The 26,053-nt window shown below is 43.2% G+C and overlaps 1 protein-coding gene across 1 annotated transcript in view; it reads right to left on the minus strand.

Moving 5' to 3' along the window:
* Positions 1–21,892: 21,892 nt before the first annotated feature.
* Positions 21,893–26,053, minus strand: part of TNS3 (tensin 3) — a 213,040-nt gene continuing 208,879 nt past the window's right edge. The window contains exon 31 of the mRNA XM_036398155.2: positions 21,893–25,148. Coding sequence (XP_036254048.1) covers positions 25,004–25,148 — 145 coding nt within the window. The 3' untranslated portion in view covers positions 21,893–25,003. The remainder of the gene's footprint in view (positions 25,149–26,053) is intronic.

Here is a 26,053-nt window from a genome sequence, read left to right on the forward strand (position 1 = left end):
ACGGGTGAATAAAACGACATGTAGACTCCAAGGTCTCAGAAGGCAAAATGCAAAGTTTATTAGAAAGGACACATTTTTTTTATAGACAGTTACAATAAAAGTGGACCTGACTGGTCCTTAATCAACACCCCTCACACCATTGGCTAATTAGGAACAACACCCTTCTTGCACCTCATACAAGTAAACAACTTGTTCAAAACACCAGCTGCAGGATTGTTTTAATTCTTTCTCTGTGTTTTCTCAAAACTTCCCATAGGAAATCTCTGGGAAAGTTTACCTGACTCTTTCTCTGACCAGACTCTCAGTATCCATAGTCAGCCTCACTGATCAGAAATTCAGTGGATTATGGTATCTTTGGATAAACTTTTAAAAAGCCTTAAAATTATACCCCAAATGAATGCTGGCTGTCAGTCTGGAGTTCAATAGTTTTTTAAATAGAGTAATCTAAAAGGTTTCAATGTTCATGCAGGCCCTGACCTAGTGAGCACTAGTCAATCATAATACATACTTGTATATAGTGCCACTTAAGATTTATTCAGGTTATCAGTACCCACTTCTGTTCTCAGCCTTAATAATTCAATCAACATAATTCAACCTATTAAATTCAGAAGAGTGTTCAGAACAACATGCACCTATCCCATTATGAATGGTAAAACAATACATTCAGCAAAATAATAAGCACCACTGAACAAAAATACCTACAACTGCCTAAATGATTACCATCACCCAAGGTCTGCCATAGCTGCAGAGCCCCTTTTCCTTAGTAAGGACTTGGAAAGCCCCTCCCAGGGCAAGGCCTCCAAACCTACCTTGAGAAAGGGTGTCCAGCTTTTATAAGACAAAATTTACAATTCAAAGTGACTTGATTTCATTTTTAGGACAGAAACACCTGGGTTTGATGGCATACTTCCTCTGCCAGCGAGGGTCACAGCTTGGTCAGAGCCAAGACCTTGGCTGGGAGGTTTTCCATATCATATCTTAAAAACAAACCTCTGTTAATATCTACTGAAAAAGTTTCTTAACATAAGTAACTTACAAATAATCAAAGGAATGCACACAACTAACGTCAAATAATATGTTATTTCTGGATCCCTATGTGTGCCAAGCATTGAGTTTAAAGCTTAATAAAAATACACAGTTAGGAGACGAGGTGATGCTCAGATTTTGATTTCAATTTCATCTTATATTACTAAATTTTACAAATGCATCAGCAGTACACTTAACAACATCCCTCTCTGGAATCTCTAGCTGACATGATCTCACACCAATTCCAAAAAGGCAACCTTAAAACCCTTTATCTTATTTCTAAGTGGGTAAATATTAAAACTAGTTAGCAGAATTAAACACCAGAATCTTCAGAAGTCATTCCTGTGCATAGTTAAATGCTGCAAGATAATTTCACTTTTAATAAAGCAGAGTTTCATAAGAGTTGTGTAAGTCATAATCAAATCTAAGTGGTTTTTGTTAATTCAAAGTTTACAGCAATATAAAAAAAAACTTGGCAATCATCAATTTCTCAACTCACAGATATGGTCCTTAAATTCCATAATGCCAGACATTTCAAAATTTAGCAAGCTGTTGGTTGTTATTGCATCTTTCTACTGCTGGAAACTTCTTGGCTAAGAATTTCTATCATCACTTGCCTTGCTGTGTCTGATTATCAGTTCTTTGGAAGACCTCACCAACGAAGACTTCCTCAATGCATTTCAACTCAGTAAATAATTCTGGGTCTGCTCTGTGCATTGGGCACCTGCACCACCACAGGCAAGCGGGCCACAGCAGGTTGCAGCAGCCGGGAAGGCACCACCCGTTGCTCCCCATGGCTACCTTGTCCATGCCCTGTTCCCCAGTCCCAGAGCAGGGGTGGCTGCTTGGGGGCCCCCCCAGGATGGTGACTCTCAGCTTGGCCGTGGTTGGTTCAGAACGCTGTGTTGGGCTCTGGCTGTAGACAGTCGTTGCTAGATGATGTGACTTGTTGCCCGCTCTTGGCGGCGCGTTGCTCTGGTCCGCTGGTTCCCAGGGCCACTCACAGCCAGTAGGGTCCTCCAGCCCCTCAGGCACTGACAGTGGTGCTGTCTGCCGTGGTGTCCCCCAGGCTTCTCAAGCCCCAACAAGGCTTGTAGAGCCTGTTCGTGTATGTATTTTATCCCGTTTGCATAAAAAGAGGGTCTATACCAATACCACGGATTTTCTTCAGTGGAAACTTGTGTCCCCATGTCCCCAGTGTTTTTTCTATTTACACAGTCCAGACCTTTGCAGCAAACCCCACTGTGAGCAGCTCTCCCTGGCTGCCCTCCTCTGCTGGGGTTCCATCTCTGCTGCTATCCCCATGGCCAGGCTATTACCGATCACGTCAGGTATCACCTATTATCACAATCAAGACAGACACACACCACAACATTTGAGGTTCATGCCACAACAGACAACTTTTATTGAGTTTCTTTTACATAGTTTTAGACATGGTTAGATCACATGGTTGGTCCTGATTGGCTGAATTTCATTACCACCTGGCTTACTGGCCAATAGCTGTCTGTGTCCCTAATGACCTAAACTGGTTCCCTAACAGCCTTGACTGGTTGAGTTAATATAACTCAATTAGGGTTATCTGTAACTGTGAGGGCCCCAGGCCACCTGTTGGCTACCACATGTCTCCACTACCCCTCCTAAGGAAATGCAGAGCACTGTAGTCACCCCCAAGCTTTCTTCTCTCCTAACTACATAAAGCCCAGTGTCCTTAGCTGCTCCTCAGAGAAAATAACTGCCAGTCTCTTCCCCAGCTTTGCTGCCCTCCTCCGGATGCATTCAACAACCTTCACATCCTTTTTACATGGTGGGTCTCACATGATACCCAATTGTAAGGCTGTGCCAACAGTGAATACAGCAGGATAATCACCTCTTTGGACTGACTGTTTGATGCATGCCATGACATGGTTTGCCCTCTGGGCTGCCCAGGCCCACACTGCTGCATGATATTGATGCTGCCAGTCAGCAATCCTAGCCCCCTTCCTGCAAGGCAGCTCTCCAGCCACTCTTCACCCAATTTAGACTTGTGTCAAGTGCTACTCCATCCTGGGTGCATTTAGACTTCTTAAATTTAATCCCTTTAATCACTGTCAGATGTGGCCCTGTTCACCACAACTCGTAAGCTCTGCCCTTCAGCAAGATCTTCACCCAGTGCACCATGGACTCACTCATCCCACAGCTGCACAACTTGTCTGAAGAACAGCCTTACCATGTGAAATACTGAACCAATTCCTTGTTTAGCTTTGCTTGCTCATGCAGCTATTGCTTTACCTGTGGCTGCATTTCTCTTCACAGAGCAAAGCAAGGCACAACTTCCCAAGGATTTTCTGGGATTCACATTCTCTGAACCTCAGAAAAAGAAAAAAACAATTATTATCTCATTTACTGCTCCTGTGTTTTGGAACAAATGGAATGCATTGTAGAAGATTGTTTACCTGAAGGGAATTGGTAATTGGATTCTGGTGTGAGTGTTTTGATTCATTGACCAATTGAATCCATGTGTGTGTGTCGGGACTGTTGGCTGACAGTCATGAGATTCTGTGCAGTTGAGTGCTTGTGCAGTTTCAGTTTAGATGTAGTGTAATATAGTATAGAATAATATAGTATAAAAAGTAATTAATTAGCCTTCTGATATCCATGGAGTCCTCCTTGTCTTTCCTCCCATCGTTGGGGGTTGCCTTGCTTTCCAATATTTACCTACTAACCTGTCTTTATCAACTCAACCCATGAGTTTTCCCACTTTCACTCTTCCAAATCTCTCCCCTATCCCACTGCAGGACAGTGAGAGAGTGGCTATGTGGGATTGTCACTGCTTGCATTGCCAACGCCCATCAGCAGGTCCAAGATCAGCTGGGGAGAACAACCTCCATTCAGACGAGCTCTGCCTTCTCCATATGTGTCCCTTCTCCTGTACCTGCTGCTGCCCATTGTGCTGCTCTGGTGTCCTTTGCAAACAGGTGCAAACCAAGAAGTAGAAAAACAGAGTAACAGCTCCCAAAGAGCTGTTACTTCCCAAAGAAACCTCCATAGGGCTGTGCTACTGTGAGCTACATCACTACAGCTTTGTGTCTGCATCACTCCATCAGCTGGCAAGAGGTCAGATCAGGAGGAGACAAAAAGGCAAAAAAAATCAGGATTTCTATTGAATTTTTTTCACTGCACTTTGCCTTGTATTCTCATAAAGGTCTCAGACGTGGCTAATTATATGAGAAGCTGAGCTATAAGTTTTAAAAATGAGCATGTTTCTAACCCTGAGGAACTTCTGGAGGTCTAGCACCCAAGAACCCTCAAAACCACAACGCGGCCTTTGGGACATTTTTCCTGATTTCTTGAGTATTCTTTGCAATTTTTTATTTCTCAAGGTCAGCATTTTTTGTTAACAGGGAAAGGATTTTACATTTTCCTTAATGACATGGTTTTGTCTAGATCTTCCACTTTTCAATTTTTTCCTATATTACTGCCCTTATGTAAACCTAAATGTAAGGCAAATTAAAAACTCTCAACCACCTATATTTTAACTAGAGTAGAAATAAGTATTAAGAAAAAAAAATTAATTAAATTCACACTAATTCTCCCTTTTCACAATATCCCACTTTCCAAAAACCCTAGACCTAGTTCTGGAGCCTCCTTTTTTCCAAGGCTCAAGTTTTTATGTTTTTTTCACAGCATACCATACTGCTACCTTCCTCTTTAGGCATGTTGCTCTTCCTTTCTCAGTCAGCCAAAAGGTCCTTGAGGTTGTGGGCAAGATTCTACATGGTTATAAGAGCACACAGGTTTAAGGACACAAAAGACAGCTCTGGAATACAAACACATAAAAACAGAGATACATGTCCACAGATACTAAGTCAACCTCAGCTACAGCAATTAAATACAGGAGGAATAGGTGAAAGTCATGATTTCTTTGATACACACCCCTACAACTTTACCCACCTCAGAAATCACAATTCACAAATTTACCATAGTATTAATGTTCACAGGTATTTGCCAACAACTACTTGTCTAGTGTAAAGACAAAAACTTGAGACTGGATTTTTCCATGCAAGCATCTACCATTTTATACATGATTAAACACCTCCACTAAACAAAAATAATCAAGTCTTGTCAAATATTTTACATTGTTTTTCTTTTAGTGGTTCTATGATTTCAAACTCATGTGGGATTTTTTTATCTTTCCAGTAGTTTCTAAAAATCTTATCTATTACATCTCAGCAACATCTTGCCCGAGTCTGAAAGTACATACACTTAGATAGCCTTACTGTGAACACAGTACTTTAAAAAAGCCTTTGTGTGTCATAGTTTGACACTGGCCCAATACCAGACATCAAAAAAGTCAACTCGCTCACTATCCCCTGCCACAGCTGGGCAGAGGAGAGAAAAGAAAAAATTAAGAAAAAGAAAATAAAGAAAAAGGGTTAATGAGTTAAGGACTGTGAGAAAACACTTCAAGGGCAAAACAGGCTCAACTAAAGTTGCAAAGTGAATTTATTACTAACCAAATCAGAGGAGGATAATGAGAAGTTAAATAAACCCTTAAAACACCTTTTCCCCCCAGTTCCTCCCTCCTTCCAACTGACAGCGCAGGGAGGCAGGGCATGGGGATTTTGGTCAGTTCGTCACCCCAGATCTTCTTCCACTGCTCAGGGAGAGAAGTCCTTCCCCTGTGAGACTGTGGGATCCCTCCCATGGGAGACAGTTCACCATGGGTCAAATCTCACAAGAAGCAGTTCTCCCAAAACTGCTGTGGCATGCGTCACTCTTCCATGTGGTGCAGTCCTCCAAGTACAGGCTGCTCCAGCCTGGAAGCAGAGGCGTCCTCTCTCTACCAGGTCTTCCACTGGATCACAGCATCCTCCAAGCATCCACCCATTCTGGCTTGATCACCTCCCCCATGGGCTGCAGGGGGACAGCTGCTTCCCCTTGGTCATCAATCACCACAGCCTGCATCTTGGCTCTGGCACCTGAAACACCTCCTCCCCCTCCTTCTCCACTGACCTTGGTGTTGCCATGTTGTTTTCCCTCACATGTTCTCATCTCCTCCTCTGTGATGCCTGAAAGATAGGCTGGAAATAAATCCCCATAGACCTGCTCTATAGAGAAGGTATTTGTTAACTGCAGCAGTGGTGGTGAGTGGGATAGCTTTGCCTAACTCACCCTCCTTTGTCAAGTGCTGTGGTGTAGCAATGTGGCAATATGGATGGTGTTAGCCGCTACCTTCCCAAAAGTGTCTTCCGAGAAGGCCACTCAAGCAAGTACAGACAGTCACTCAATCCACACACACACACCACAGATGGGTCAGCAAAGAAAGATGGAAAGGGTCTCTGTATAGAGTTCCAGCGAGGTTTATTGTAGAGTCATGCTGAAGGATTCCAGCGACAAAGACAGGCTAAACAGTGCTGGGCTCTGAGTTAACTACAGAGTCAGAAGCCAATCATTTGGGACCACAGGGGTAGTACAAGGGCAAGGCAAAGGGCAGTGACCTATGCTGAAAGAGCAGATTAACATAATGTTGCAGGGCATCAAAAGGGAGAAGCCCCTTTTGACTCACCCTGAGGAGTGAGATATTCTCGAAGTGTCTAGTAAATTCTTCCAAGGAAATACCCTAGAAGTTTCCCTAATAGGCTCAAAGGCCTCCACACTGTGGTATATTTATACAGTAAGTATTGCTTAGCATCACTATGCAACTACAACATCATCATGTACATGCCAGAACTAATTTACATTGTATGATCTCAGGATTATTAGTTCTTTTGCACTGTGCTTGCATCTCCCCAATTTGGGGGTCATCAGGGATCTTTGATGAAGGCTTCCAAAGTCTTCCTCACATCTGAACTTTTCAACTTTGTCTTTGGATCATGTACAGTTACGGTGTTCCTTGATGTGTCTGGTCTTAACCAGACTAAATTCTTTGGTTTGTGGCTAACTGGCTTTGTATTTGCCAATTTTTCATTAGCACTATACTTATTTATCTCTAAAGCTATTCACCTGGTGAGTTTTTCTTCTTTTTTTTGTCTAATCAGCATTAAGCAACTAGTTAACCGTGTACTAGCCAATACCTGGTATAAAAAGTTATTTATATCATGCTATATAGGTATAAAAAACTATGATTCAGGTTACATACGCATCAGGTTATACAGATATATAAAAAGTCATTATTTGGGTTATATATAAAAAATCATTATTTGGGTTATATTGATATCAGGTTATATAGATACATCAGGTTATACAGCTATCTTATAACTCAAGCTATATAAGCACTTTGTAACTTTGATCTAAGTTATACAGGCATCTCTGGCTAGGAAAACCTGTCCCCTCACTTTTTGATTCTCTTCTTAAATATGTTATCACAGAGACATTACCAATCTTACTAATTGGCCCAGCTTTGGCCAGCAGCATGTCCTTCTTCAGACCCATCAGGGATTGGCTCTGCCAGATATGATGGAAACTTCTAGCAGCTTCTCATAGAAGCCACCTCTGTGGCCCCCCTGCTACCAAAAGCCAGGGCATGCAAAACCAATACATTGTGTGACAGTGCACACAGGAAAATGTATTCTCAGACTGCATGTCAGTCAATGAACTGGACTAAGGTTTAGGCCAGGAAGTATTCCACACCTAACAAATGTATCAGAGGTCGGAGCAAGCAAAATTCTGAGCTATTCAACATGTTATTCTAACAAAATAAGGCACAAAAGTTTCAAGTTACAGTGAAAGGTGACTAACTGTTGCAACTGAAGAGATTCAAACCATGTTTATTCCATTTCTGCTGAGAAACAGGTAAGGATGGGTCCCATGTAAGAAGTAATACAGAAAAAATACCAAATCTGGATGCTCTTCAATTGGCATGAGACTAAATATATATTTGACAGGAACAAATTTACATACAGGTTTCAGTGCATGTATATACCATATACTGTAGTTATGCCACTACATGCTCAATACGACCTTTAGGGATTTTTTCTTAACTGCCTTGTGACAGAACATACTGACAAATGTTAAGCCACATTTCCTCATAAAAATCCTTAACAGACTTCTAAGTGCTATTTCAAATACCTGGTACCAGATACATGTTATGGAAAGAGACTGAAGTGGTTAGAAGTTGTACATAATACAGGTGGGCAACAGAAAAAAATCCAAAAGTCAAATTTCATTTGACTGGATACAAATAGTTATAGATATTTAAAACAAAATTTGAGGACAGTACGTAACAGAAAATAATTCATTGTTACATAAAAAGCTAGTTCTGCTTTTTAAACAACTCTTCAAATAACACTACCAAAGACATTAGAAGATTTTTACAATTATGAAAATATACTTTAATGATTTTAAAGAATTAGTTTTTTTAAAGGGTCATGCAGAAATCTGAGGTGAATCCATTTGTAAACACTGCTTACCTTACTGCAAAGGCACCAGTGATTAGTTGCAACACAGAACACCTACCATAAAACACTGCTGAAATTGTGTACCCAGAGAAGAAATCTTTGCAAGGCAAAGCACAACCTGTTTGTGGGCCACAGAATCATAGATCATAGAATGGTTTTGAGTTAGAGAAGATCCTTAAAGACTGCTACAAGGGCAGGAACATCTTGCACTAGATCAGGTTGCTTAAAGCCCAATTCAACCTGGCCTTGAACACTTTCAGGGATGGGGCATCCACAGCTTCTCTGGACAACCTGTTCCAGTGCCTCACCACCCTCTGACTCAAAGAATTTCCTCTTCTAAACTTACCCTCTTTCTCTTTAAAACTATTACTCTGCTACCCATCATCCTGTCGGGTCCGGCTGTCTGTCTCTGCCCGGACACGGGTAGGGTGGTTCTTGGGTGGCACGCGTTTCAAAGGATGAGTCTGGACTCTTCAGCTTTTCGATCTTCAGATTGTTTATTGTTTCTTATCTACAAAATTTTCTGTCTGCCCAACAGAGGTCTGATCTGCAAGGCAGCCAAGGGCACTCGTGACCACTCACGGGGCGGTCATGTCTTTTTATACTAAAATCTATGTACATGATATTTACCTTTATTTTCCAATACTTTTCACCCATGTTGGCAAGTACACCTTCACCATAAACCAATCCCCAAGTGCCAACATCACCACAGAAGATGGAAGACAAGAAGAAGAAAGAAGAAGGACGAGACACGCCCTGATCCCTCCATCTTGTCTCCATAACCCCCCTGTACCAAAAAACTTAAAGTTTATATTTCACCCTATAAATGTGTCCCTTTTACACCCTTCACTCTAAAGTGATTCTCAAGTCCTCAAACTGCTGTAACTTCTGTGGATGGATCAAAATCAAGCCACCAAGCACTCTTGGCAACATTCCAGGATTTTCGAGACCCCCAAGGGTTCTCTCGGCAACTCTGGACATCGGCAGCGATGTGCTGAGTTCCCACATCTCCCCCTTCTGTTTGCACCAAGAATACTTCTTTGGCAACTTGACTCATGACATGTCGCACACATAAAAAGATGCATGGGACGATGAGTGTGAGGACTTAAGAGTATTATTAGAATATAAAATCCCATTTTTAAAAACCCTCTCCATAAGGGAGAAAGATCAAAAAATCCCGCCACATCATCAATCCATGACCCAGTAATTTCGCCGAGCTTCTTTATACTGTCTTTTATTTTTTGAATACTTTCATGAATTGATCTTGAATGATCCGAGAGATTCATGCAGCACATTCCCTCAAACTCTTCACATCCATGTCCATGAGCAAGCAATAGATAATCGATTGCTGCTCTATTTTGAAGAGTTGCCTCTCTCACACTACTTATGTCTTTTAACATATCACTCAAAGCGAGAGAGACTGATTGAGCATGCTTGCTCAACCAACAACCCATGTGGTCCAGTTGAGTCAAGGCCACCCCCGACGCTGTCTGAGGTGAGAAAATTGCTGCCGCAATTCTCCTTGCCTTGTCCCAGGTGTATACTTCATCATCACAGTCTGCACTGTAATGTTGCAAGGACCTTTTCTCTTTATGTTTTTGCTCTCTCAATACTTTCAAATCTGGTGACAACATTGAAATCCTTCCAATGCTGCATGGACCTCCCTTGGCATTTGCAGGAATGCCGTGCCAAATTCTGTCCCCACAAATTAAAAACAACCCACGTGGCAATTGCACTGGGATCTGGATTGATCCTTTGGCTGTCGTCACAGTGTGATTGCACCAAGCTGACGCGTTTCTATAAAACTTGTGATTTGGAGTGACATCAACGCTTTTGTTTGTCCTTGACACATTCAAAATTTCGAATTTCATGCATAGTTTCATTGTTGTGGACCCGAAAATTTCCAGTTCCTGCGGTTCGGTAGAAGCCACAGGTAAAAGATGTGTCCAAGCACACCATTCATTCACAGGATCTTTGATGACCTGTGAAATCTCCATTGGAGAATGCCCTGGAATTGGCCATTCGCCCACTGGCAACCCAACCATGCATGCTGTGAATGGTTTCCCTGGTTTCAAATGTGTCAGGCAGATACTTTCTAAGTTCGCTGCCTGGGCTAAAGTTTCCCAAACATTTTGTTTTGGTTGATTGATGGGTAGATTTGCTCCATTGCTTAAAGCAACAGATGAAAGCATGAACATCATGAAGCTCAAGGCTTCATCCTTATGAAAAATCATTGTTATGTTCTCACTCAAAGCCCCAAAGGAAAAACCCCCAAAGTTTTTATTCTTTTTGTCCCTCTTCTGAGTCGTTACTCACAACTTGAGTTTCTTCCTCCGTCTGCGTGCTCGTTTCTCTGCTTCTGGGATCAGTGCTCTCTTGTTCTCTTGTCTGAAATGGCTTCACATGTCACGCTGACACCCACTTCAGACCTTGCCCTGTGGAAACACAAGCGTAACCCTTGCCCCAAGTGATTAGTTTGAAAGGACCCTCTATTTGTCCTGTCTCTGGGTTTCTGATCAAAACCAAAGGATTCTCCCTTAGTTTTGCCTGAGAGCTGTTTGAAAAATGCCTCACGATTGGTGGATTGGGTTCTGAAGACGAACTGTTAAGAAAATTCAACACATAAAATGCTTTGTTTAACTTCATGTGTGGTGTCGCCTTTGGCTCCCCCCTTTTCTGCCTGTCCAAAAGGGATTTCAGGGTGTGGTGTGTTCTTTCAATGATTGCTTGACCTGTGGGTGAATGTGGAATGCCAAATGTGTGTCTGACACCCCATCTTTTCAGGAATCTGTCAAGCACCCTGCCTGTATATGTTGGACCATTATCTGTTTTTATTTCTTGAGGTACACCTAATGATGCAAATGCTTGTAAAAAATGTCGACAAGCATGTTCTGCTGTTTCCCCTGCATGTGCTGAAGCAAAGACTGCCCCTGAGAATGTATCTACTGAAACATGAACATTTTTGAGTCTCCCAAATGATGGATATTTTGTGACATCTGTTTGCCACAGCTGAAGATTTTGCAGTCCTCGTGGGTTGACTGCTCCTGTTGAAGCAGGTGGTTGCACGAGTTGACAATCTGGACAAGCACTAATGATTTCCCTCGCCTGAGTTTTTGTGAGACGAAAGGATTCCATCAACGCCTGCGCATTCTGATGAAAAAATGCATGACTCAGTTGTGCTTGCTCAAAAATGTCCGGAAGTGTTTGTGAAATGGGCATTGTCAATCTGTCTGCCTGAGCATTCCCTTCCGCTAGAAATCCTGGAAGTGTTGTGTGCGCTCTGATGTGAGTGATGAAATATTCTTCTTTCCTGCTTTCTAGCACTGTTTTCATGCTCACTAGATAGGAATATAAAACTTCGTTGCTGACTTCTTTCAAGAGCGAACCTTCCAATCGCTTGACCACACCTGCAACGTATGCAGAGTCTGTGACCAAATTGAGCGGTTGTTGGAACAATTGAAATGCTCGGACAACAGCTGCCAATTCCACAATTTGTGGAGAGCCTTCTCTTGAGAGAGAACCGTCTTCACGTTTGATTCCCATTCCCCTGTTGTTGAGTTCATCCACGTGATTACTGACTTGTGTGTCTTTCCTGAGCCATCAGTGAACACTGTGATCCCGTCCAGAGGTTCTTCACTTATTTTTGGCTTTGCTCTGTAGCATATCTGTGACTGCAACATTCTATGTTGCGGAAAGTTGATGGTGCAAGCTCCTGGAAAAGCTAACAAGGCAATTAACAAATCTTTTGATTTCTGCATCACCCAATCGAAATAATCTTTCTTCAAAGGTAGATAAATCTTTGAAAATTCTCATCCCACCATTGTCAGCAATCTTGTTCTCCCCTTTATGATGATCTGTGCTGCCATCTCCAAATCTGTCAGAATTGTCTTTGAATGCCTATACGGTAAGAAAATCCACTCTATGATTATCAAAGGATCTCTCTGAGACGCATCCCATTGGAAGATCAAACCATGGAATTGTGCTTTCTTTCCCAACACTGCTAATTGGAAAGGCAACGATTCAACGAATCGATGTGCCTGTCTCTTCTGAATGGCATCTGTAACTTTTTCCAACTCCTTCTTCACTTCCTCTGTGAGCGTCCTGGGAGATTGAATGTCTGCATCTCCTCTCAAGAGATCAAGCAACGCTGGAATGTCATTGTTTGTGATTCCCAAAATCGACCTCATCCAGTTGATTTCCCCTAGAAGTTGTTGTAAATCATGCAGATTGTTGACTTTTGTGCTGATCTCCATCTTTTGAAGCCTTATTGTTTTCTCCGAGATCTTCCACCCTAGATATTTCCAAGGCGCGACCTCCTGAATCTTTGAAACACTGATTTCCAGACCTGCCTTTTGCACTTCTGCAATCACACAGTCACGAGCCTTTTGCAGCTCGTTGTGTCGATGCCGCAATGAGCAAATCATCCACATAGTGAATGATCCTCACCTTTGGGAATTTCTTCCGCGCTGGTGACAAAGCTCGTGCCACGTACCATTGGCAGATTGTCGGCGAGTTCTTGAGGCCTTGAGGAAGGACCACCCAATGGTACCGCTGCAGAGGCGTTTCCTTGTTGATACTTGGAACTGAAAAGGCAAGCCTCGGAGTATCATCCGGATGAAGCGGAATGCTGAAGAAACAGTCCTTGAGGTCAATGACCACAAGCGGCCAATCTCTGGGAATCATCGAAACAGATGGAAGACCCAGCTGAAGCGGTCCCATGTCTTCGAGAACTTCATTGATCTTCCTGAGATCGTGCAACAGCCTCCATTTGCCTGACAGCTTCTTTTTGATGACGAACACTGGAGAATTCCAAGGGCTGTTTGTTGGCTTGATGTGTCCCTTCTGCAACTGTTCTTGGACCAGGGTTTTCAATGCACTCAACTTTTTTCGCTCCAGGGGCCACTGATCCACCCAGATTGCATCATCCGTTTTCCAAGTCAACTTCAATGTGGAGAGTGCCGCAGTGACCCCTACTAAAAATCCACCTCGATCTTCGTGCCCCATTATGCCAAGAGATCTCGTCCCCAAACTGTGATTGGCTTCTGCACAACGAAAGGACGAATGATCGCCGTCTTGTTTCCTGGTCCCGTGACAACGATGGCATTCTCGCTCTGCAGACACAGAGAAACTCCCCCTATGCCTGAGAGAGATCCCAAGGGTGCAATCAAGCTCCAGTTGCGAGGCCAAAAGATGTAGGATATTACTGTGACATCTGCCCCTGTGTCGAGCATGCCTCTGACCTCTATTGTTCTGTCTCCACAAGTTAATTGGCATGTGAGTGTGGGTCGATCTCGACCTATGTGTTTTATCCATGTGGTATGTATTTCAATATGTTCCCTCAAAGGAAGCCTTTCTTCATCAAAGATTGACATGACTTCTTCAATGGCGTGTGGTGGCAGAGCAAAAGCTCTCGCGATGTGAGTGTTTTCTGCCACGGTTAATGGTGGACGAAGTGCTTTTGCTAGAACTGTCAATTCCGTATTTTTGTCTGCAGAAACAACTGATGGATAAACAATAAGTCCAAGGATTCTGCTTCTGTCCTGTCCTATTATTAAGAAATCTTGGTTTTTGTATGAATCTCCGCGGATCCCTGTTGGAACCTGCACATGACTTTCATCCAGAAAGCAAATTAATTTGGAAGTTGCCAGTGTGTGTGTGCACTGTGCTCCTGGTGGAAGGAGGTCTGGGTCGCTTGAGAATCGACTGAGGAGTTTGCTGAGAGCATCTGCTTGATGATCCCCGATGATTGTCCTGTTGGTTGTTGTGTCACCGCCATCACTTGTGTCGACGCGCGCTGACGGTTTGCGGGCGCGCTCCTTCTCCCGTTTCCCAGAAGTGGTAAAGTGTGGGATCTCAGCACATCATTCCTGATGTTCAGAGATGCCAGGAGAACCCTTGGGGGTCTCGAAAATCCTGGAATGTTGCCAAGAGTGTCTGGTGGCTTGATTTTGATCCATCCACAGAAATAACAAGAGTTTGAGGACAAGAGAATCACTTTAGAATAAAAGGTGTAAAAAAGACACATTTAGAAAGTGAAATATAGACTTTAAGGTTTTTTGGGTACAGGGGGGTTATGGAGACAAGATGGAGGGATCAGGGCGTGTCTTGTCCTTCTTCTTCCTTCTTCTTGTCCTCCATCTCCTGTGGTGATGTTGGCATTTGGGGATTGGTTTATGGTGAAGGTGCACTTGCCAACATGGGTGAAAAGCATTGGGAAATAAAGGTAAATATTGTGTACGTAGATATTAGTATAAAAAGACATGACCGCCCCGTGGGTGGTCAGAGAGTGCCTGTGACTGCTTGCAGATCAGACCTCTGTTGGGCAGACAGAAAATTTTGTAGATAAGAAATAATAAACAACCTGAAGATCGAAAAGCTGAAGAGTCCAGACTCATCCTTTAAAACGCGTGCCACCCAAGAACCACACTACCCGTGTCGGGGCAGAGACAGACAGCCGAACCCGACAGTAAAGGATTCCCTTCCACGTCTGTCTGGGAATAACAGAATTAAACAAAATTCCTTCACAGAGTGTCTTCCTCTTCCGCACCACGCACAGAGTGGCTTTGCAGGTTTTTGTGTCTGCACTTGTGTGTGCGCTTGTGGACAATTCTTCTTCAAGTGTCCAAACGCTCCACATTCGTAGCATTGTCCTCCCGATGGATTGTTCTTCTTCTGGATGGTTGCAAGAACTTTATTTATGTTTTCATTCTGTTGTTGGAGTACCTTTTCCAGCATTTTCTCAACTACCTTGTCCTTATCTTCTGACTGCCTCTCCGGGTTTCTTCTTATCTGTTCTCCCCATTCTCCTCTCAGCTCATCCCTCACGATCGACGCGACATGCTAAGGTGTTCCCACTCTGCTGCATGCCTCCACCATCTCTGCCAAGGATGGCCGTCCTGGCATTGCGCTGATGACCTGTTGACAATCCGGGTTGGCATTGCCGAAAGCTAGACTTTCCATGAGAGGTTGCTTCGCCTCGTCAATTGTAATCTGTCGATCCACAGCTTGCGAGAGTCGATCTATGAAAGATGAGAATGGTTCTGTGGGACCTTGCCTGACGCATGAGAATGGGACGTCCGGAACTCCGCCGGAGCAATCTGCAAGATCGCTTTGCGTGCTGCTTCTTTGATGTCATTCAACACCCGTCGTGGAAGCCGTGCTGCTTGCTCCACTGGATTGTCATCTGGAGGATCTCCTGCCAACTGTGCTTCTGTGAGGTTTGCGTTTGGCCCACCTTGACAGCTGGCTCTCAACTCCGTGAGATATCTTCGCCATCTTCTGTCCCAGATAAGACTTTGTGTGTCAGTGAGAATCATTGACACAAGACATCGAATGTCAAATGGTGTGAAATCATACGTATTGAATGTCCCCTTCAGGAGCTGTTTGAAGAATTGTGAATTCAGACCATTGTTCTGAATGGCCTTTGATAAGTCTTTGATCACTTCGTGACCCAACCTTTCCCACCTTGGATTTTGACCTTGTGCATCATATGTCACTGGCATTATTATGTCTCCTGATCCTCTGATCAAACCCTTTTCTTTTGATAATTCATTTCTAATTTCCTTCCAGTCTATTGGTTCTATCGGTCGTTCTTCTTCCTCCTCTGGAAACTCCATTGGCCATTGCCTGCACAATGGAATCGTGGAGGCTCTTGGTGATCCTTCGCTCCATGTTCTTTGACTTGAGGTTTTCGGTCTTGCTCCTAAATCTGAAAAAGAAACTTGAGGTTCTCTTGAACACGTTCTTTTTGCTGCATCAAAAGACTGCAGAAGATTCCTTGCTGCTTCCGCTGCTGAAAGCATCCATGCTGGAATTCCCTCTCTTGCTGTAATGTGTATCATTTCTTCTCCTTGAGGCTGTGCTTCATCTGAGCTGTCTTCAACTTCATATGATCCTGAAGTTGATGGAAAATTATCCTTTTGGTGTGTTGTTGTTGTTGTTTTTGTTTTCTTTAATGTGGTTTTCTTTTTATATATCGTTGGAAAAAATTGTTGCATTGTTGCAGTTTGGCCAGCAGGTGATGTGGTGGCGCTGTCGAGCAGGTCCGACATGTCCTGCAGTGTGGTCATCCCTCCACGAGGTGGCGCTGTCATCTGCCTGGACGACCATGATGCCGACACGAACTCGATCGCTTCCTGCTTGTCAGACTGCAACGCTTGCAATCGTGTTTGAGACCGAGTTTGCATGGCTGTTAACTGAGCTGGCATTGAGGGTTGAATACTTGAATGTTTCTTTTGAGTGGAAGAGGTTTGAACCATAGGGATTGAGGCTAAAGGCATCGGGACCGGAGAGGGGGTGGAGCCCCGGGATGTCGAACCCCGAGCGTGGCCCCTCCTCTTTGCCCGAGACGTCACAGGGGGTCGGACCCGTCCCCGTCCTCGCTCGGTACGCACCTCCCGCGCACGCGCGCCTTCGGGAACGCCCCCTGCCTCCCCTGTACTGATGTCACTGTCTCCATCCTGCTCCACCTCCGAAGTCTCCTCCCTATTGTCTGTTCCTGTCCCTCTCTCCTCCTCCTCTGACGCTGTATCCACACCCCCCGCCGAAGCGCGCGGCCCTCCCTCTGGGGGCACCCTCTTTCGCGCCGCGATTCGAGCCGATCTCCACGTCCAGATTTCCGGGTCTGACATCATCACCACGTGTCCCCTGCGTCCCCCCACGGTAGCCTGCTGGAGCCCTGCAGCCGCCCTGCCCTTGCTACCCGTGTCTGACGCTGCCACGTCGGTTTGACAGCCCTCCCCGGCTCTCCCGGGAGCCTTGCCCGTCGCGCGCACTTTTGGCACCGCACCAGCCGAGGCTGCCGCCGCTCACAAAAGCCACACCAGAACCCGTGTCTCCCATCACCTCCATGCCCCTCCCGCCAGCCGCCACCGCCGCGCCTGCCGCGAGAGAGCGCATCCCCCCTTCCCTCTTGTTCCCTTTCAACCCCCCTCCCCGACTCCGCCACTTTTGCCACCTCCTCTCCCTCTGACTCCTGCGAATTGGGTCGGTATGCTCTTAAAGAGCGACCTGTCTCCTCGATATCGCTGGGAGAAAACCTCATTTCATCAGGGAGTGGAATGGTATCATCTGTGCCTGAGTCGGAGCCTGAAGCCCCTGCACTCTCTGGGGTCTCAGGATGCTTTGGGGTTCCCTTGGGTCTTCGGGATGGTGGGACTGAAGGCAATGACATTTTTTCTTGTCCTCCTTTCTCGGGCACTTTTTCCCCCGGGTCAGTCGGGATCAGAGCCAATCTGCATTTCGAGCCTTGCTCTCCTCCCTCCGTCCCTGTGGGATTCGCAACAAGCTGTTGCCTGGCTGACCCCCTAAATTGAGTCGAGGTCGCCTCTAACATAATTCTTGCTGAAGACAGCAATTTCAAGGCCGTCTTATCATCATTGGTGGCTAAAAAATATAGGTGTCTATTAACTTCTTGCCAAAAACCTACTTCAAATAACAAACGTGTCTCTGAGTACGGGTAATTACGCTGCACCCACAACAATAACTCTCTAAGTTTTTTCTTTGGGATCCCCTTAGTGTGTGTGTCTGCCACACCCTGTAGGTCGGACAGAATCTCTATTTGTTCCTGGGAAAGTGTACCCCCCATGTTCTTAATTCTTGACCTTCTCACCGAATTTGTCGTCAGAGCAGTCCGAAGGCTCCTGGTCACTGCCCGCAGATCACAGGAGATGGATTCGGAGGCGCCTTTCCAATTCCGATCCGGGCTGTCCTGCTACGAACTTTCTTCAGCCGAAGTGGAGTGAGATGTTCTCAGTGGCTGCTGCGTCTTCAGACTCTCCTGGCTGCTTTCTGGCTGCTTTCCCGAGGAGTTATCAGTGCTCTCCTGGGAATGAGTCCAGCTCGGGAGCTGCCCACTCAGCCCTTCAAGGCTGCCCCTGTGCAAGAGGTGCACACCAGAGCTCACCGTGGCTCAGCGAGTGCCCGCCGGATGCTGCTGGGTCGCCAGTCGCCGCCAGGTAGCCCCCCGGATCGCCCACCGGGTGCCCACCCAGGGACACCAAATGTCAGGTCCGGCTGTCTGTCTCTGCCCGGACACGGGTAGGGTGGTTCTTGGGTGGCACGCGTTTCAAAGGACGAGTCTGGACTCTTCAGCTTTTCGATCTTCAGATTGTTTATTGTTTCTTATCTACAAAATTTTCTGTCTGCCCAACAGAGGTCTGATCTGCAAGGCAGCCAAGGGCACTCGTGACCACTCACGGGGCGGTCATGTCTTTTTATACTAAAATCTACGTACATGATATTTACCTTTATTTCCAATACTTTTCACCCATGTTGGCAAGTACACCTTCACCATAAACCAATCCCCAAGTGCCAACATCACCACAGAAGATGGAAGACAAGAAGAAGAAAGAAGAAGGACGAGACACGCCCTGATCCCTCCATCTTGTCTCCATAACCCCCCTGTACCAAAAACCTTAAAGTTTATATTTCACCCTATAAATGTGTCCCTTTTACACCCTTCACGCTAAAGTGATTCTCTTGTCCTCAAACTCTTGTTATTTCTGTGGATGGATCAAAATCAAGCCACCAAGCACTCTTGGCAACATTCCAGGATTTCCGAGACCCCCAGGGGTTCTCCTGGCATCTCTGGACATCGGGAGCGATGTGCTGATTTCCCACATCATCCGATCACTAAACTGCCTGGTAAGAGTCCTTCCTCATCTTTGCTGTAAGCCTTCTTTAAGTACTGGAAGATTATGGTCTCCCTGGAGCCTTCACTTTATTAGGCTACACCATCCAAAGTCACTCAGTCTTCATAGGGGAGGTACTCCAGCCCTCTGTCTACCTCCATGGAGTCAGCATGGATTCATTAAAGGGAAGTAATCGCTGATCTACCTTCATTAAAGGGAAGTAATTGATGAAATGACTGGCTTAGCTCAAGGAAGACCAGTAGATACTGTCTTCCTGTACTTCGGTATGGCCTTTGACACTGTCTCGGATAACACCCTCATAGACAAGCTGTTGATGCAGATAGATAGATAGACAGACAGTAAAGTGGATTGAAAACTGCCTGCATAGCTGGGCACCGACACTGCTGATGAGCAGTGCAAGGTCTAGTTGGAGGCCAGTAATTAGTGGTCTATCCCAGGGGTCCATACTGGGTCAGGTCCTTCATACCATGCTAATTGATGATCTGGATGGATGATCAGGCAGAGTATATCCTCAGGAAGTTTGTTGGTGACACAAAACTGAGGTTGTGGAAGCTGTACAGCCTGGCAAAGAGGGCTCAGGGGGAGCTCATCAATGTGTATAAATACAGGGAGGGTGCCAAACTCTTTCCAGTGATGCTCCTTAACAGGACAAGAGGTGATTTGCACAAACTGAAACTCAGGAGGTTAGCTCTGAATATTAAGAAACACTGTGAGGGTGACTAAGAATTACCACCGATTAATCAGGGAGACTGGAGATTCTATGCCCATTTGTTTGGGCAAATGGCTCTAGATGTCCCTCTTTAAGCCACACAGTTGGACTAGATGATCTCTTTATGTCCCTTTCACCCTCAACCACCCTGTGATTCTGCAAATAATAAAACATTAAAACTGGTCGAAACATTTGTACGTTGTGAGACACTAAATGTCTTCAAAGAAAGGGAAGAGTTCCGATTTGATATCCCTTGTGACATGTGATGCAAATCCCTTCTCAGTTATTCAGGAAGATCCTTTAATTCTCTAAAAAGCTCCCCATTGCCCTCTTGGCAGCTTGCCAGATGTGCTAGGTCTCCTGCAAGCTTCCTATTTCTGACTTTGGCTTTTAAAAACTTCTTCAGCTATTTGCCCTTGTAATTTCCTTTGTCCACACCCCCTGATACAGTTTACATTACTGTAACCTTTATTCTAGGTATCAACAGCAGAAGCAGATGAGAGATTTACTCTGCCTATCTTGTGGGCCGAGTTTTCTGGTTTCAAGAGTTTTCTAATACAAACATTTAAAAAATTAGAAGGCAGCAGCTTCTGCCCCTTTTTATACAGTGTCTGGCTGTATACTTGACAGTCTCTCCAAATAAATTACATAATGCACAAAAAACAGCCTTTCAAACACAAAAGCACATAAAAGCCAAATGCTGACTTGTTTAGCCTTGCCAAAAGAAGACTGAGGGACACAAGGGGGAGCAGAACTCCTGCTATAAATATCTCAAGGAGAGGACAGTTTTCATACTAAGGGAACACTGGTATAAGAACAACTGCATATGAACTAGTTTGGAAAATATCTAGGATGAATCCTGAAAGCAGATTTTCTTCCACTGGAGCAAAGACACTCCAGAACAGCCTTAAAATACACCTAACAGCAGCACACATATACAATGGCATCCAGGTTCAAGGACAGAAGTTTAACAGGAGAGACTGGACTCTTGACACAAAAAGATCATTTTACTATTGCATCCTTGTCATCTGTTCCACATTATAATTCATTCTAATAAAAGACCAACACTTTTAATAGACAAATGTCACTTTACAACCATGCATAAACCTCACAATCACTTGTACTGATGAATGACAGTCAAGCACACAAAATGAAAAATTCCTGCCAGTGTATGCCTCACTGTCCTGGGTTGCAAAATGTGGGCGGGGGTCTGTATTCTATTATCACCTGTTAGACCAGAGCAGCAGTTTTCTTTTCCACTGGATTCCCAGAGGAAGACCAGGCCCATCTACACCACCACTGGGCCTTCAGAGGAAAAAAGACACCTTTCTACAAGATCACTGCTTCAACAGAACCACATCTGTCACTCCAGGAGGACTGCAGCCACCATTTTAATTGGACTGCTACCAACATCCTGACCAACAGGGTGTTAGGTCATATTCTCTGTCAGTGTTGTTTTGTATTACTGCATTTTTTTTTTCATTTTCTCCCCTAATAAAGAACTGTTATTCATTTTCCCATATCTTTGCCTGAGAGCCCCTTAATTTCAAAATTAGAATAATTCAGAGGGAGGGGGTTTACATTTTCCATTTCAGGGGAGGCTCCTGTCTTCCTCAGCAGACACCTGTCTTATCAAACCAAGACACTCACAGAAAGGGCATAAGCATGACATACCAGAGTTTATCAGTCTCAGAAATAACCCTGATAAAGCATGTATATAACTCAATCTTCACTGTCTGGCCGATGCACTGTTTCAGTCAGGGGTTAAATTTCTCAGCCCCCTCTGGAAGGTTTTCCAGCATAAGCAGAGTGGAGGCAAAGTTAAATGGTTACATTAAGTCAGAGGATGGTATCATATTCTTCCTTCTTACACTGAAATATGCAATGCAAGCAATAGATACTTTTATACCATTATAACCACAAATTAACTAGGAAAATCATATGCTTCAACTGACTTGAACCACTAACAGGCTCATCTGAAGTCCTTGAAAGAAATCTCAAACATTTCTTACAACTAAACCCCAGCACCCAAATTATTCTTCACTCACGAAGAAGGTTTTTCTGATTAGCTGATTTAAAATGCCAGAAGGTAACTTTCATTCAGAATAGACTGCCCTGTGACAGAGTGGTGGAATTTCACTTTTGTAATTTTATTATAATCTGAAAGAGGTGGTATCTGAAGAGCAGAGAAAATGACTATACAAAGAATTTATAGAACATTCATTTATATACTGAAGACTTTTAGATGCTTCTTTACAGTTTCAAGAAAAAAAATTTTCACTAGTAGGAAAAACCAAGAAAGAAATATTAAATATTTAATTACAGTGTTGGATACATGAAACTGTTAATAAAAAACGTGGCTTTTAGCATTTTTGCAGTTTAACACTGTATGATTATAATAGTGTATTTATGAACCACATTAACAGGAGTCTGGCTAAATTTATGTGTCAACTTGCTGCTATTAGTTATGAAATTGCATATACACATCTACCAAAAATCTTGAAAGTGCTATATAAAGATTAGTCTTATATTTGCCACGAACATATAAGTTCCATGAATATTTTTCTACACAGACTACATAACATTACATACTGAACTATCTTGCTTTGTCCATTTTAAAATTCATTAAAAAGCAAATGCACATGGCAATATACCGTCCAAGGGAATGCAAAATAGAAAATCTCCCTGAGAAACAGGGTAACTTCTTTTTTCCCACTTAGCAAGTAGAGCTAAACTCCCAGAAAATACCACCAGGAGTGTCAGCATGCAATCCCTCATGCTTTTGAATTCAGCAGACCTTGAGAAAGCACAAGGAATATAAAATAAGCTCCTGAATGGAAATGACAATACACGGGAAAAAAAGACATTTTGTTTTCAGCCCAAAGGCCAACACTTAGTGTCTAAGAAGATACACTAAAATTTATTATCTACATAAGTAAAAAAATATAGTTTAAAAAATCCTCCCCATTTCAATTCCTATGATACATCAGCTTAAAATCTAATTGAGACTTAAATCTACTTGAAATGTCAGCTGAAGAATTTCTGTGGGCTCCAACAGGGTGATGAGATTAGGCAACTGGAATCTTAGTACACCAAAAGAATATTAAAAGAAAACTTGTTCTCATATTTTATAAAAAGGAGCAAAGCTCCTATTTGTAAGAACTGCATTCTTTTTTTTGGATGGTACACAAACACTGTTGAAGTATTATACCTCTGTGCCAAAAGAACGGAATTATATGTTACTAATCAGAGGTACTTGCCTTTTTTGCTTCAATGGTAGCTATTGAATTCCGCACTTTGTATTGCTTCACCCCTCTACAGATATCCAATGCCTACTGCTACTAATAAACCACTTTCTGGTCCAAATTCAGGAAACTTCAAATATTTCTTCTCTCTCTCTCTCTCTCTTCCTCACTACTTTCCTCTTAAAAAACATAAAGTTATTTACACAAAATTGGTAGTTACACAAATAATTTGGTAATACTTCCGCTATGGTCACTGAAAAAGGTTTAACATGTTCCCGACCCTTCAGGAAATACAGAGAGCTGTTTAAAAAAACCCTTATTTTATACAGGGCAAATATAGCTCAAATTGGTGGATAAAAGGATTAAAATCTACAAGTGGATAAAGTGGCTCATCTATCAACATACAAAATACAAAATGTTATTTTATTCCTCAGGTTATTAACATAATGTTGACAGCTACACATGAAAGAAACAGAAGCAATGAAATTTTTCAGCACATGCCACAATAAAGTTGCATTATAACCATCAGTTCTCATACAGGGTTCTAGTACTGCTCTTTTTGAATGAATGGGAACTACACAGGAGATCTCAGTGGCTTACTCTCCCTTCCACTTCAGGCTTCCACTGTAACCTACTGCATCAATTTTCTATAAAGCTAAATAGCACTTTCTTATGCATTTCATATATCAATGTGTTAAGAAAGATAAAGAGATATGTACAAGTGTGCTGAATGTAGAAATCATGACATAAATGCTCTCAAAAAATGGGACAAAGTAACAAAATAAATTCCATCCACTTTCAGATTCCCTAGCTCAAGGAATAACAAATCAATATAGTTCCTATAGATGAAAAAAAAGGTAAAATAATCCTCAAAACTCCAGCAAAATAATGGGGTAGAAGAGTCTGTAAATATAATTACATATTATGTAGGGGAATAAAACAGTATTGCAGAGGCAGAAAATGGGAAGAGTGTTGTCACTGTAAGACAAAAGACAAAATATCAGACTATTTTCTCTTGCAAGGCCCAGGCTACACACACATTTACTTACACAAATTAGTGCTAAAGGTAAAGCTCAACAGTGGTCTAGTTTAAGAATTGTCTCTCTGACATACCAAGATCTGAGATCCACTATAAATAATCTGTCACTGGTAAAAATGCATAAATTATACAATCTTTCTCTTTGCTTTCCTCTCATTTTTATCCTGTAATTATAAAATGCTTAATCTCCCCTGCTTAGTTCTCCGTATTAAAAAAATTACAAACCCCCCCCTAATTATAGAACAGATTTTCACACCTCTTTTTGTTCTGCCACTTCTGCTCTACTGAAAAATTTTCAAACTAAAACAGCTCAGCCTTCTTAACACTAAATACAGAGCAATCTTCCTGAATATTCCACACTGCCACTCCTTTCTTACCATAAAACAACTTACACAAACATTCTCTTCACATATATCTTCCCCTTTCTTCATTCAGTTCTCATCACTGATCACAAAGACATAGGGAAGAGCAAATAGTTTTCCTCAGATGATCACTCTCCTAAAAGTATGTTTGCAAGGCCTATAACTACCATTGATGCAATCATGGCAAGTGTCTTTTTGGAGGTTTTACAAAACACTTCCTGAACAAAAAAGTAGTGCAATTTACTAAGTATTTCTGCTCCAATAAACTATGAGAAACAGCATATGAAGATACATTAGAAACTCATCAGGAGAAAAGTTCTTAATTTATGCTTCATTCAGGTAAGGGCTTCGTGGTTTAGGGTGGCACCCAGCTTCTTTTGTTTTGTCCTCTGATATAAAAACAAAGAAATAATGCTTTGTGAGGCATCTTGAAATAAAAGCCTGAGGTCTTGCAAACACAATACAGATCATCCTCTGCTTTTCTTATTGGGAATGACAATATTCAGACATTGTTGCTGAATAGCTTTTCTCCTTCTCACAGTGATTTCCTTCAGTGAAGCCAGCAAAGAGTTCTGAATCAAGGATGGAAAGGCATCAGATCTTCTTCTGGGATCCAATCATGACCTTTGATACAAAGTTTACAATAGCACTGGCAGGTTGTTCTGGATCATGCTCTGCAAAGAGGTGGCATACGTTGTCTGTGGCACTGCCTTGCTTCCGGGCAATGAACCCAAACACTCTGCAAGGGCAGCAATCAAAGTATGTCAGAGAACTGACAGACAGGCATTGCCTCACTTCATAAAACAGAAAAGATACTGCAGAAACCAAGCACACATATCAGACTTCTCTGTTCTGATGGACAAGGTTCCATGTGGCTGCTAAACACAGCGGTCCAGAGTGACCAGCCAGCTCAGGAGAGAATCAGGGAAGCAGACTGTCTCCTTCCTGCTATTTTGTCCATATGGCATCCTGTACTGTTTGCTATCAGAGACATGCTGATAACCCTGGAAATATATTTAATTGGATTCTATACTGCTGTCCTCTAACCAAGTTTGGGGGGCATGTGGTGTGGTGTGGTGTGGTGTGGTGGGGTGTGGTGTGGTGTGGTGTGGTGTGGTGTGGTGTGGTGTGTCAGGGATTGCTCAAAGAGAGGAATTTGAAGGCCACACATCTTAATGGACAGAGTACTGGAAAAAGGATTTAAGCCATCTATTTCTGTTCCTTTCCAGAAACAAGTGCTGAGCCTCTCTGTATAAATTATTTCTTTTGATTAAAGGGTGACAACAACGTTTACCTTCAACAGATAACACTTTGCAATCCACAGGTAATCATGCATTTATGCCATACGCTAATATTACTAGGAGTGTTTTCATCTATGTACTAGAAGAGGGATTTTTTTTAAAGCTATGAGTCTAAGTGAGAGAACCTTGTGTTAAGTCTTGCTGGACAGGTGTAACACAAAACTGAGAGAGCAAGTATCATTCGAATGTCTGAAACCACAGTCAAATCACAGACCCTCAATCTAAATAAACCATATGAGCTCTGGCTCCAGACTTCCCACCCCCACCCATCACATAATTAGACCCCAATTTGCAGAGGTGTAGATGAAGTAACCAATGTCTAATTACAGAGATATGAGAGACT

Source organism: Molothrus ater, chromosome 1 (assembly GCF_012460135.2).
Source record: "Molothrus ater isolate BHLD 08-10-18 breed brown headed cowbird chromosome 1, BPBGC_Mater_1.1, whole genome shotgun sequence".
In the NCBI taxonomy this organism is placed as follows: domain Eukaryota; kingdom Metazoa; phylum Chordata; class Aves; order Passeriformes; family Icteridae; genus Molothrus; species Molothrus ater.